This window comes from Sinocyclocheilus grahami, unplaced genomic scaffold (genome assembly GCF_001515645.1).
Source record: "Sinocyclocheilus grahami isolate Dianchi unplaced genomic scaffold, SAMN03320097.WGS_v1.1 scaffold668.1, whole genome shotgun sequence".
In the NCBI taxonomy this organism is placed as follows: Eukaryota; Metazoa; Chordata; class Actinopteri; order Cypriniformes; family Cyprinidae; genus Sinocyclocheilus; species Sinocyclocheilus grahami.
Window position 1 is genome coordinate 188,891 of NW_015505847.1, and position 14,643 is coordinate 203,533.

Sequence of the window (14,643 nt, forward strand, 5' to 3'; positions counted from 1 at the left end):
TTTTTTGCACACAAAATTAATGCATACAACTATACATTTTAAAATAGCTGTCCTTTAATAAAATAGCCCTGGGTGTAACATAATAACACACATATTTTAAAGTTTTTATTTAATTATTAATAAATGCTTTTTTTTTAAAGTTAGGGCAAACTGTTCAAGTGTTACCAAATAGTAAAGTATTCTGGAGGAAATTTCTGATTTCTAATGAGAATACCTAATTTAACTCATTAATAATAATAATATTATTATAATTGATTATGATGATGATATTAAACATATTATCCTTATCACTTACAACATTTTGTAGCTAATGAGAAACGAGTTGGCACAGTTTTATGCAAAGGCTGATCAGGACACAGCACACTGAGAAATGTCGACTTGTTGAAAGCAAAAAAAATAAAAAATGCAGCTGGATCAGTGTAATTAAGAAACGAATTATAATGTAAACTGTTAGAAGTATCTGCATACTTATATAAGCTATCGTTACATATAAACAACCCCTGAAAAGGCCTGACGATTGCGAGCTGATGAAGAAGCTATTCAGTTAAGAGGGAAAAAAGATGGATTATACTTACATTCCTAGATTCAGATGTTTAATGTTTTTGCTAACTGTATCCGGTCTGAAATCGAGGCACAGGAGACACCACCATAAGTGTTTACCGTTTGTTTTCTGTAATTTGGACATCTCGCATAATAGAGCAGCAGACGCTTGAGGATCATACGACAAATAGGACTCGACGATTTACTGGACAAACAGTTTGTAAGCTATCAATAATAACCCAATCACACCATACTAATCATTTTTACGCTTGGTCCAGATGCGACAGGCTCACAAAACACACTGAAAAAAAAGGTTTACATGTATTTAAGAGCACAAGCAACTTCCTTCTAACATTAACCGCCAAATTTTTTTGAGCGAGTTGTCAGCGTCCGTGGCTTAAACGTCGCAAAACTTTGTCAGGACAGCCTTTGTGTAATCCTGATTTATATCTACAATTGATAGGCTAAAGCAAAATGGCGAAGGCGTCATTCAAATTGGCGAAGGTCTATTCAGTGTGTTTATGTATCTGCATTTAAGTGCACGAGAATACGAGCGCTCGAGAATGTTGCATGTATTGGAACACGACCATTAAGTTTGGGCGGGACCTCGCTCGATTACGTTATTATCCCTACTACGGCAAGCCGAAAAGATCAAATAACAAAATAGGACGCGTTCTTTGTTTCAGAAGAACTCTGAAACAAATCTTCTCTGCAGTCTTTGGATCCTACTGTTGGTCGAATTTCATTTTCTTTTTCCTCTATTAAACACAATAGTCGACATGTTCGGACTCTTTTTCAAAGGTTTCTAGAACTATTATAACTTTATGGAATAGTTGTGTTTATGGTGTTGATGGTCTGATATGTATGGAAGAAAAATAATGCCATATGTCTTTGAAACAAAAAAGCATGTTGATGCATGCAATTGCATTGACAGTGCTTGCATTTTAATGCCTTGTATTTCCAGGGCATGCATTTAGGTCCTGAAATTGATCGTAGTTGTTTATTTAAGCTGCGAATATTTCCATTCAAAATATTTCACACACATTTTCATAATTAAAAATGCAATAACTCATGTTCACCTTCCAGAATTCACTTCCAAAATATTCAATCTGTTTAAAAATACGATGTGTAATATTCGACAGGCAAATTTCGGTCCATTTTATTTCACTTTCCAAATTCGCTTCCACAAATTCAGTTAGCGCTATTCAACATGCTTTTTTTTGGTTTCAAAGACATATGTACGGTGGCCGAGAAGTGCAGAACAAATCACAATTCTGAAAACAAAAGAACAAATTACAAACGCAAATGCGTGTCACCGACTTTTTGACGCGATCGACCCGGGTTCGATCCCGCCTTTTGCCGAGCTTTTTTCCCCTCCCTTTTCAAATGTCGTATTAGTAATGGATTCTATTTACACTAAGGGTGCGTCCGAAATCGCATACTGCTTAGTACGTACTACATTTGAATTTGAACGTACTACTCGATCGTTAAAAAAGTACGTTCTATATAGTATGAATGCGAGTAGTATGAATGGAATTCGGACGTACTACATCCGCCATATTGATGTTGATGTGTCTTCACAACAGCGCAAAAATTTAAAGAGCCCTCACTACTGCGCGAACATCAGCAATGTTTCACGTTATTCTTACCGCTTTCATCGGCGGTTTAACGTTGATCAGAGAAGGCGTTGGTCAGCTGCTCGCAGATCAGATTTTTTAGGATTACTGATAAACTAGTCATTTGGTTTGTATTATTTGTATTTGTTATTTATTTTAATTTTAGTTAAACTCTGTCTGAATTTATGTCTGTATAGGTCTTTTAAGCTTTTAGTTTTATTTAATTTGAGTTATTTTAATACTTCAACAAGTAGTATGAATGGAATTCGGACGTACTACATCCGCCATGTTGATGTTGATGTGTCTTCACAACAGCGCCAAAATTTAAAGAGCCCTCACTACTGCGCGAACATCAGCAATGTTTCACGTTATTCTTACCGCTTTCATCGGCGGTTTAACGTTGATCAGAGAAGGCGTTGGTCAGCTGCTCGCAGATCAGATTTTTTAGGATTACTGATAAACTAGTCATTTGGTTTGTATTATTTGTATTTGTTATTTATTTTAATTTTAGTTAAACTCTGTCTGAATTTATGTCTGTATAGGTCTTTTAAGCTTTTAGTTTTATTTAATTTGAGTTATTTTAATACTTCAACAAACTAAATGGAAATGAAATAATATATATATAGAATTTATAAATGTGTATCTGTATATATATATGTGTGTGTGTGTGTGTGTGTGTGTGGTTGTACATACACGAATGTAGTTTTTTTTTTGGTGTTTGGCTTAGTGTTATGTTAGAATCGTTATTATACTCATACCTTTTGTTCTTTACTATTTTGAATTGTTTTTAGCTTTATGACATTTTGTTGTGTGTGTGTGTGTGTGGTTGTACATACACGAATGTAGTTTTTTTTTTTTTGGTGTTTGGCTTAGTGTTATGTTAGACGACAGCTTGTAAATCATTTATCAAATAAGGTAAGTACAATCACCCATTTAGCTAGCACATTTGACCTCAGAATAAAAAGTAATGTCTGTGAACACCATGACAGGCTCATTTGGAGCAACGAAATAAAGTAATTTATTGTTATAAATAAATGCATAAAAATACACAGGACATGAATCGATGAATAAACTTCGTGCAATAGACGGATGCCACATCCGGATCAAGCCACCAGCAAGCGATGCCCCATGCTATTGTAATAGGAAGCTGTTCCACTCTGTTCAGCTGCAGGCCATCACTGACCACGAGGGGAAGTTCCTCCATATCTTTGTTGGATATCCCGGGTCTGAAAAGCACAATATCAAGACAGTCAATTACATTCATTAGATTACTGCATTACTATGACATGGAAAAACATTAGCATGATCAAATCATGAACTAATAAAAATTTTGGGGTGAACTAATTAAAAAAAAAAATCTTACTTATATTTTTGTTTTAGGTTCTCCCACTTTCTTTTGACTTGAGCGGCAGAAATTTTGCCCTCAAGTCCCTGCTCTGTCACAATAAATGCACAGAAATCAAGCATAAAAAGAAGGCAGTAAGACCTTTGCTTGAAGTGTTAGTATTTACTACGTTCAGAGTCAACAGCACCTGAATAAAAGTAAATTTTACATAACTTGTTTACTTACTCAAAACCTTTGATGGCAGCATTACGCTTTCCAGTGAAGGCTTCATTAGCCACTCTCCACTAAATGAGCTGAGTGTGTTCATCAGTCCCTGTAATGTTTCCCTGAGGTACTTACACTTGAAAAGAGCCGCGTCGCCTCCTCTCCCATGGCCTCATGGGATAGCAAAGTGTCCATCGTATGCATGCTACGGAATTCGGGCGGAAGTAGTAGGTCATCCGGGTACTTCTTGCCTACTGTTTCTCGAATACTAAATGATTACTTTTCGTTAAAATCTTTATTAATGCCAAAAATGCTTACATTCATGTGTCTTTTTGTTCGCACGGGCAGCCATGTTGCCCCTGAAGCCGGTTTACACTGAGATAATTCATACCCCTTTGTTTGAAGTGTGGTCCCGAAAAATCTTCGATTGAAAGGCTGTCTTGCCCTTCGCCTACCCCTACCCCTCCAACCAAAAGAGAATTGAGACACCCCTACCCCTTCACGTGAACGCGCGAAACAGGGGGGTAGGGGAAAGGGGAAGGGCTAAGGGGTAGAATTGGTGGCATTATTTTTCTTCCATAGATAGATATGGCATAAAAATGGAAATTACCTCATAAATATTTAATAACAAATAAAATAAATGAATTTCAAACTCGTTTATAAATATTACCCTCCCTAGCAATATTACATTGTAAACTGATTTAATTGTGATTTTGATATTCTTTGTACATTTTGTGGTCTACATAAAGAAACGTCTTTTTTGGGGGGTATATTTTTGGCAACAATATCCAGCTTTCAACTTTGTTTTAAAATTGTTTTATTATTATTAGTAGTAGCAGTAGTAGTAGTAGTAGTAGTAGTAGTAGCAGGGATGGGCAGTATTTCAGATACATGTATTTAAAATACGTATTTGAAATACAAAATACTATTTTGTATTTTGTATTTGAAAGCCTTCTGCAAAAATCTAATGTAATTTGTATTTAAATACATTTAAGATCAGTATTTTTGTATTTTCAAAATACATAAAATACTGTGTGCCAGTCAACCTCTTTATCACTGTGCTGATTTAGTTCAGACACACCCCCTAGCCCAACCCCAGCTGCAGCTGTACAACTCCATTCAGCATTGGGTGAGTGACTTTTCTGGAATAAGATAAGGTGAGGATGTCATGGTCAATTGTACATGTTGATTAAAGTTAAAATGGTGCATCATTCAGATTTATATAATACAAGAGCACTGACAAGGGGAAAAATAGCGTTAGCCAATCTGTTTTAATAGTTAATCGGTTGTTGTTTTTTATCAACTAGCTTGTCAAATGTGTTCAAAGCATTACAGCAGGTGAGGTCTGGGTGATATGACAATACATATCGTGGCGATGATATAAAGTGTGAATCGATGGACATTTGTCTAAATCGTTTACATAGATAGGCCTGTTGGGGAAAGCAAATATATCCGTTTAGCGGGCAGGAATTATTCATTCATTCATTCATTCAAAAGGAAGCATGGAGGAATGAGTTATAGAATGTGATGTGCTTGGTGCAATTGCACTTATTATAAGTGTATATGTGTGTGTCCTTTATACTTCTACGGCTCTCAATAGATTCAGTGGTTGGAGTTGGATTAATACTCCTTGACAATTTCTGTTGCTACTTTCTGATTACGTTTCTGGCTACATTTAAAATTAAAACATATTGATCATTTAATAATTGTTGTAATGCTAAAATGTTTGTTTTCAACTTCCAAATAGGTGTCCAGTGATTGATAAATAAATATTTGATTTCTGAATATTGTACCCTAATTGAAGTAGCTGTTTAAATAGTATCATGACTTTACATACCATTGCATGAATGCCTGACACATAATATATTATTATATTTATGATTAACAATCAAATGATTAAGTAGTTAGAAACTAGTTGCAATGGATACAGGTGCCATCAGTTGTCTTCTTATGAATGACTTGTTTGTCATTGAGTCAGTGCTGCTGATGCAAAGTAGGCCCTTCGTTACCAAACGCCATGTAACTAAATTAGGATGCAATTATGAGTCATTCGCAAACTGTTAAACATTATACTGTTGGTTACCTTAAAACTAAACTTCATCTGGGAAATCACAGGGATATGTGAATATTTGATCTTAAACATTAAACTGTTGGTTACTTTAAAACTAACCTTCATCTGGGCCATGTAACTAAATTAGGATGCAATTATGAGTCATTCGCAAACTGTTAAACATTATACTGTTGGTTACCTTAAAACTAAACTTCATCTGGGAAATCACAGGGATATGTGAATATTTGATCTTAAACATTAAACTGTTGGTTACTTTAAAACTAACCTTCATCTGGGAAATCACATGGATATGTGAATATTTGATCTGTTAACTGGTTGCATATGTCAGATTTATTGCATGACTTGGGCAGAGAAAAGCTGTTGCTATCAAACATTGTTCACTTGTTCACAAACATCAGTGTATTGGTGAAGAGATAGATCAGATAGGCCAATTGATGGAAGGTTTGTGAAGAAATTTCATGCTCACTTGTAAAAGTATTTTTTAGTATTTTTAAAATACAAAAATACAGTAGTTTATTTTGATACTTGGTGTGGCTGCTGTATTTTGTAGTTTATTTTGATACACTTAAAATTAAGGTATTTGGTATTTTATTTTAAAATACATTTTGATGTATCTTTGCCCAACGCTGAGTAGTAGTATTAAGGGAATTTACATGTGCATCTCAATAAATTAGAATGTCGTGGAAAAGTTCATTTATTTCAGTAATTCAACTCAAATTGTGAAACTCGTGTATTAAATAAATTCAATGCACACAGACTGAAGTAGTTTAAGTCTTTGGTTCTTTTAATTGTGATGATTTTGGCTCACATTTAACAAAAACCCACCAATTCACTATCTCAACAAATTAGAATATGGTGACATGCCAATCAGCTAATCAACACAAAACACCTGCAAAGGTTTCCTGAGCCTTCAAAATGGCCTCTCAGTTTGGTTCACTAGGCTACACAAGCATGGGGAAGACTGCTGATCTGACAGTTGTCCAGAAAACAATCATTGACACCCTTCACAAGGAGAGTAAGCCACAAACATTCATTGCCAAAGAAACTGGCTGTTCACAGAGTGCTGTATCCAAGCATGTTAAATGAAAGTTGAGTGGAAGGAAAAAGTGTGGAAGAATATATATATATATATATATATATATATATAACATTTATAACAGCCCAACCTATATAAATATAGAATTCTGCACCAAACAAATTCGTAAGGGAAGTGTAAACAATAATACTCCATAGCAGATTCTAATCAAGGGCTTAGGACGTTCCAGTTCAGTCCATTGCAAGAGAAGGGTCTGGCTGCAGCCTCGCACTTGCATTCTCAGACTTGCATTCTCAGACACTTGCGCTTCCGCTAGCGACATCACTTGCAGGCTTTATTTTTTATTTTGTTCTATTTTTTATTACTTTTTGTTTGAATCTCTCAACATTTTACAACAGTAGCCAGGTGGTGAAGACAAGAAAAAAGAAGCTAAATTACAATGTCACTTGCACTCTGCGCTACCTGCGACGTCACTTGCAATCGACACAAATCGTGCGTGTTGCCAATGGAGAAAAGACGCTGTGGTGATTAAACGATTAAAACTAATTTAGTACTATAACATACAGGGTCCTGCAAGAAAAAGACAAGACCCGCAAATCCGTGGCCACAGAACAGCAGAATATGAACGCATGCGCAAAGTCTCTCGTTAAGCATTTTCCTCCCATAGAAAAACATAAACACTTAACACGGCTTAATGTATTAAGATGCAATTAAAATATCAAATTAAATATACAATTTATTAATATAATGAATATGTATATAGTATTTTCCTCCCATACTGCAAAACGTGGCATAATGGACTAGAAAGGCCAAACTCAATATGCTCCTCTACATTATTAATATACATAACTAATATGTACAGGCAAGCATGTGAGCCCAGAATAAATGCAACACGCACATTTATGTTTCGTGTTAAGCGTTTTTCCATATAGAATAAACTGTCTACAGCTCTTTTATATCATTGTCTTTGTCCATTAAGCTACATTACGTGTTTTATTTATAACGATTTTCTATAGGAGGAAAATGTTTAACGTGCAATTTAACGCATTGAGTTCTGGGCTCGTCTGCTTGCCTGTACGGAGTTGATCCTTTTAAAATAAAAAAATAAACAAAATAAAAAAATTAAAGACTGCAAGTGACGTCGCTAGTGGAAGCGCAAGTGTCTGAGAATGCAAGTCTGGGCATTGCAAGGGTGCCGACAGTAGTGGGCACTTATGCAATGTATATACTCATGCATGCATGGATGCATCAATGACGTACATCCCAGTAAACGAGACGGAGGGAAGTTTGCGAGTGAAGGACATAAAAAAACGAACTGGAACGCAGCCCTTATCAGTTACTCTTCAATGCTCCATATCTTCACAGATGGTTCTAAAGATCCCACATCAGGAAATTCAGCTGCAGCTTTTCTATTCAGAAAAGGATAACTAATTATGTATCAGTCTTCACAACAGAGCTAATAGCAATTTTATTAGCTATTCAATGGGTGGAGAAAGTTAAGCCTACAAGGGTAGTCATTTGTTCAGATTCCTTGTCAGCTTTAAATAGTTTAATAAGTGAACAATCAACATCAAGAAAGGATTTAATCTTTGACGTGCTAATAAATCTGTTTAGGATTCCGGAAATTGGTATAGTCATGAGGTTCCTATGGGTACCTGCACATGTAGGAGTACAAGGAAATGAAATAGTCAATAAACTGGCCAAACAAGCAATGAAACATATGAACATTGAGGTTCAAATTCCACTGAGTAAAGTAGAAATAAAAGGAAGAATTAAAGAACACATGATTAAAAAGTGGCAGGAAATGTGGGACAAGGATTTAAAGGGCAGACGGCTATAACATATCCAAAAACAAGTTGGCAAAGGGAGAATATGATTTAACAATAGAAAAGAAGACATAATTATTACTCGACTTCGAATAGGACATTCTGCTTTAAATCAGTCATTATTCACAATAGGGAAACATCAGTCAGGATTATGCACTACATGCAGTGAAGCAGAGACTATTGAGCATGTACTTCTACATTGTGCAGTATATACCAAAGAAAGAGAGGAGTTATTTAAGGAACTGAGAAACATAGGAGTATTTAATTTCACTATATCAAATCTTTTAAGTTGTGCCTCAGGACAGACAAGTATTATGAGAGAAATTCTTAGTTATCTGAAGATAAAAGGATTAGAAAGTAGAATTAAAATTTCATATTAATACACCAGGTTGGTTTATTATTTATTTATGGAATTATTGGTGGCTGACTAAATACTTTTTTTCCCCACTGTATATATATATATATATATATATATATATACCCGCCCAATGACTCTGACAGGGGATCAACTGTAGAAGAAACGAAGAGAGAGGACTATAAAGTGTTTGCGAAACTTATGCATGAAGGAGACTCGTTTGAAGGGATGAATCCAATACAGTTGACAAAAGCGCTAAATAAGGAAATTGGTGAATTAAAGTGCTAAAATTCTAAGAAATAGATAATTGTTGATTATTTGTAAGAATGCAAAACAGCAAGGCAAAGTAATCCAAATGAACAAGATAAATGGAAAGAGAGGAATGTTCTATGGCTAATGGCAAGAAATTCGTAAAAGGGGTTGTCACAGGAATCCCGGTAAACATATCGGTAGAAGATGTGAAAGAAAATAAAACAAATAGGAACGGAAGTGTAAGTGATAGCACGTCGGTTGTGATCACTTTTGATGAGGAAGCTCTGCCTGGAAAAATATATGTTGGATACATGTGTTACAATGTGAGGCTATACATACCTCCTCCACTTAGATGTTTCAAATGTCAGAGGTTTGGACATGTGTGCAAGGGAAAGCAAAGATGTGGTAAATGTAGTGGAGAACACGAGTATGGCAAATGTGATGAGGGTGTTAAGCTGAAATGTTGTAATTGTGGAGGGGAACATAGCTCACCGTATCGTGGCTGTGAAGTTAGTAAGAGGCAGGCTGAAGTACAAAGAATCAAGGTGGTTCAGGGAATCAGCTATGCAGAGGCAGCAAAGAAGGTTTCAGGAAATGTGAGAATGACAAAACAAAATGAAATTATGCACAAAGAAATAGGAAAATGTCAAGGATGTGATAAGTTGAAAGAAGACACTCTGATAGTGAAAAATAATGATTTTGTACTGTTTATGGCAGAAATAATAAATTCAGTGTTCAGTGTCATTCAATGTTCAGCACAGACGAAAAGTCGAAATGAAAGGATCAAAATAATTGTCAAATCAGCAGAGAAGTATATAGCCACAATGCTTCAAAAGGTTCTTCAAGCGATGCCATAGAAGAACCATTTTTGGTTCCACAAAGAACCATTCAGTCAAAGGTTCTTTAAAGAACCATCTCTTTCTTACCTTTTTATAATCTGAAGAACCTTCTTTTGCCACTGTGAAACCGAAAGGTTCTTCAGATGTTAAAGGTTCTTTATGGAACCATTTAGACAAAAAAGTGATTCTATGGCATCATGAAGCACCTTTATTTTTAAGAGTGTAGCCATCATTTCAGAAGTGAGGGGGACAGAAATGTTTTATATATATATATATATATATATATATATATATAAAACATTACAATATAACATTTCTGTAATCTATATAACCTAGTACCAGTCAACAGTTTTTGAACAGTGAGTTTTTTAATGTTTTATAAAGAAGTCTCTTCTGTTCACCAAGCCTGCATTTATTTGATCCAAAGTACAGCAAAAGCCGTAATGTTGTGAAATATTTTTACTATTTAAAATAACTGCTTTCTATTTGAATATATTTTTTAAATGATTGCTGTGATCAAAGCTGGATTTTCAGCATCATTACTCCAGGCTTCAGTGTCACATCCTTCAGAAATCATTCTAATATGCTGATTTGCTGCTCAAGAAACCTTTTTTAATTATTAGTATTATTATTAATGTTCTATGAGCAGCAAATCAGAATGATTTCTAAAGGATAGTGTGATTGAAGTAATGATGCAAAAAATGTAGCTTTGAAATCACTATAAATTACATTTTAAAATATATTTAAATAGAAAACAGTTATTTGAAATAGCCTAGTAAAAATATTTCAAAATTTTACTGTTTTGCTTGATGGCTGGACATTCTCCTTCAGGATTTTCTGATAGAGTGGAGAATTCATGGATCTGTCAATTATGGCAAGTTGTGCAGGTCCTGAAGCTGGAAAGCAGCCCCAGACCATCACACTACCACCACCATGTTTGACTGTTGGTATGATGTTCTTTTTATGAAATGCTGTGTTGGTTTTACGCCAGATGTAATGGGACACACACCTTACAAAAAGTTCAACTTTTGTCTCGTCAGTCCACAGAGTATTTTCCCAAAAGTCTTGGGGATAATCAAGATATTTTTTGGCAAATGAAAGACGAGCCTTTGTGTTCTTTTTGGTCAGCAGTGACTTTTGTCTTGGAACTCTCCCATGGATACCGTTTTTGCCCAGTCTCTTTCTTATTGTTGAATCATGAACACTGACCTTAATTGAGGCAAGTGAGGCCTGCAGTTCTTTAGATGTTGTTCTGGATTCTTTTATGACCTCTTGGATGAGTCGTCGTTGTGCTCTTGGAGTAATTTTGGTTGGCCGGCAACTCCTGGGAAGGTTCAACATTGGTCCAAGTTTTCTCAATTTGTGGATAATGGCTCTGACCATGGTTCGCTGGAGTCCCAAAGCCTTAGAAATGGCTTTATAATCCTTTAATCCTATAATCCCAGACTGATACATGTCAACTGTTTTGATTCTCATCTGTTCTTGAATTTCTTTAGATCGTGGCATGGATTTAGTAGAAAAACCTAATGTAACATGTATACAGGAGACATGGTTAAAACCACAATTAGATTTTATTATAAAGGGATATAATGTAGTTAGAAGAGACAGAGAACTTGGTAGAGGAGGAGGAGTAGCAACATTTATTCAAAATGGTATGAAGTATAAGGTAGTACAAATAAATTCAAATTATGAATCAATTAGTAGTAAGGGATGGACTGAAAGAGGTTGCATAGATATTAATTATTATAATCCATGTAAAAAATTGAATCAAAGCATTTTAGAAGATGTAGTGGGACCACAACAAAACAGCATAGTATGGTGTGGGAATTTTAATTCACATAATTCATTGTGGGGGAGTAATAATACTGATGCAAATGACTTATTGAAGAATTTATTGATGATAAATATTTAGTATGTATTAATAATGGAGAAGGAACAAGATATAATAATATACATAATACAGAAGCAGTACTTGACCTAACATTTATAGTTCAATAGCAGGGATCAGCACATGGAGAGTGTCTAAAGATACAAATGTAGGGAGCGACCATTACTCGATAGTGACTAAAGTTGGCACAAAAAATTGTTTTGAAAATGAAATTCCTAGATGGAAACTGGAGAATGTAAATTGGGAAGTTTTTAAAGAAATTTGTGAAAAAAGATTTGTGGCTCTACGAGAGGAGAATCAGCGGGATATAAATGTATTTAACAATAAACTAGTTAATTAAATTATTCAATCAGCGGAGGAAACAATACCTAAAAGCACAGGAGTTAGATGTTCCAAGAGTGTACCCTGGTGGAATATCGAGTGCAAATAAGCTATAAAAGCAAAAAATAAAGCATTTTGGCAACTCAAAAAACATCATTCTCAGGAGGCTATGATTCAATATAAAAGGGTTCAAGCAATAGTAAGGAAAACAATTAAAATACAAATACTTACATTTTGGAGACAATATTGCAGTAGTATTGGAAGAGAAGTACAACTATCAGATGTACGGGGCATGATCAGAAGAATGGGGGGGAGATCAGAAGATATTATGAATTTGCCAGTGATGAACAATGGAGATAAGATGGCTGTTAGCAACCTAGAAAAGGCATTTTTGAAAGTTCATAGTTCTGATAATCTTTCAGTAGAGGCCAGACAGAGTAGGAATAAAATCTTAATGGAATATCCTTATATTTTAAAGGAAAATGAGATGTCAGGAAATACATTAGATCTACCATTAAACATGTTTGAGTTAAAAAGAGCGATAATTAGTGCTCGTCAGACTACTCCAGGGAAAGATGGGGTATGTTATAAAATGTTGGCACACATGACAGATAACTCGTTAGAAATAATATTAAAACTGTTTAACCAAATTTGGGAGACTGGACAACTTCCTTCAGTATGGAAACAAGCAATAATAGTACCCGTTCTTAAACCAGGGAAAGACCCATCAGATCCTTCTAGTTACAGACCAATTGCCTTGACTTCACATTTATGCAAAATCATGGAACGAATGATTACAGAAAGAATAACATACTTCCTGGAAAGTAAAACTCTTTTATCTCCATATCAGAGTGGGTTTCATAGGGGTCGGAATACAATGGATTCTGTATTGTGCCTAGAGTCAGACATAAGGAAAGCACAGACCAACAAAGAAGTAGTAATAGCAGTCTTCTTTGATGTGGAGAATGCATATGCTCTGGAAAGAAGGATTACTGATCAAATTAAAATCATTAGGAATTAACGGTAGAACATATAATTGGGTTTTGGGCTTTTTATTTAACAGGAAAATACAAGTGAGGGTAGGTTATGAATACTCAAGAGTATACACTGCGGAGAATGGTACTCCACAAGGTAGCGTGTGTAGTCCGTTATTATTCAACTTAATGATTAATGATATTTTCTCTCAGGTTGAACAAGACGTAGGAAGATCTTTGTATGCGGATGATGGGACTTTGTGGATTAGAGGCTGCAATATATCATATGTCAATACGAAAATGCAAGCTGCAATTGATGAAGTGGAAAAGTGGACCAATAAATGGGGGTTTAAATTATCTGTAGGAAAAACACGTTATTTGTTTTTCAAGGCGGCACAAAATCTCACCCCTTTCTTTGAATCTATATGGGCAACAACTGGAGCAAGTAAAAGCGGTTAGGTTTCTTGGTGTTTGGTTTGATGAAAAATTAACATGGAAAGTTCATCTGAATAAAATTAAGGACAAATGTAAAAAAGTCATCAACATACTTCGGTGTTTATCAGGACAGGAATGGGGAGCAAGTAGAGCATCTCTACAAAACATATATTGGGCACTCATGAGATCTGTTCTTGACTATGGATGTATAGCTTACATGTCAGCAGCAGAATCAAACCTCAAGGAATTAGATGTATTACAAGCTCCGGCCCTGAGAATCTGTAGTGGGGCTTTTAAATAATCTCCGGTATCATCAGTTCAGGTGGAAATGGGAGAAATGCCATTAAGAATTAGAAGAGTAAAATTAATGATGGCATACTGGGTCAATCTCCAAGGACAAAATGAAAAACATCCTGTCAAAAGCATATTAAAAGAATGCTGGGAACACAGCACACCAGTTTTACAAGTTTTGGGTGGATAGGTGATGCTAAAGCAAGAAATATAGGATTACATCAATTACAGTACAGTAATACAGTATCAATTTCCTCAATTCCTCCCTGGTTATTCCCCTTGCCAACTGTTGACCTTAGTATACAGCAGGAACTGAAAGACAATTCTAATCAACTCCTGATATGGTATATAGTCCAGAAGTATTTTGAGAAACATTTCCCACAGTCAATGGTTTTATTTACAGATGGATCCAAGGATCCTGACACAGGATATGCAGGTGCAGCAGTATATATTCCAATGTGCGCATTTTATATTAAGAAAAGAGTAACCAACCATTTGTCAGTATATGCTACAGAGCTATTGGCAATATTATTGGCCCTACAGTGGATAGAAGAGAAGGAAGTAAATAACACTGTCATTGCATCTGATAGTTTTTCAGCTCTTGAAAGTATAAAATCTGGCAGGTCATCAGTTAGGATGGATATTATTAA

The 14,643-nt window shown here is 35.3% G+C and overlaps 1 protein-coding gene across 2 annotated transcripts in view; it reads right to left on the reverse strand.

The window, feature by feature from the left end:
- Positions 1-936, reverse strand: part of haus6 (HAUS augmin-like complex, subunit 6) — a 35,880-nt gene extending 34,944 nt beyond the window's left edge. The window contains exon 1 of one of the 2 annotated variants that reach the window (XM_016242680.1): positions 576-936. In XM_016242680.1, coding sequence (XP_016098166.1) covers positions 576-685 — 110 coding nt within the window. In that variant the 5' untranslated portion in view covers positions 686-936. The remainder of the gene's footprint in view (positions 1-575) is intronic. The other variant, XM_016242678.1, reaches the window with a different exon arrangement.
- Between the last annotated feature and the right edge of the window lie 13,707 nt (positions 937-14,643).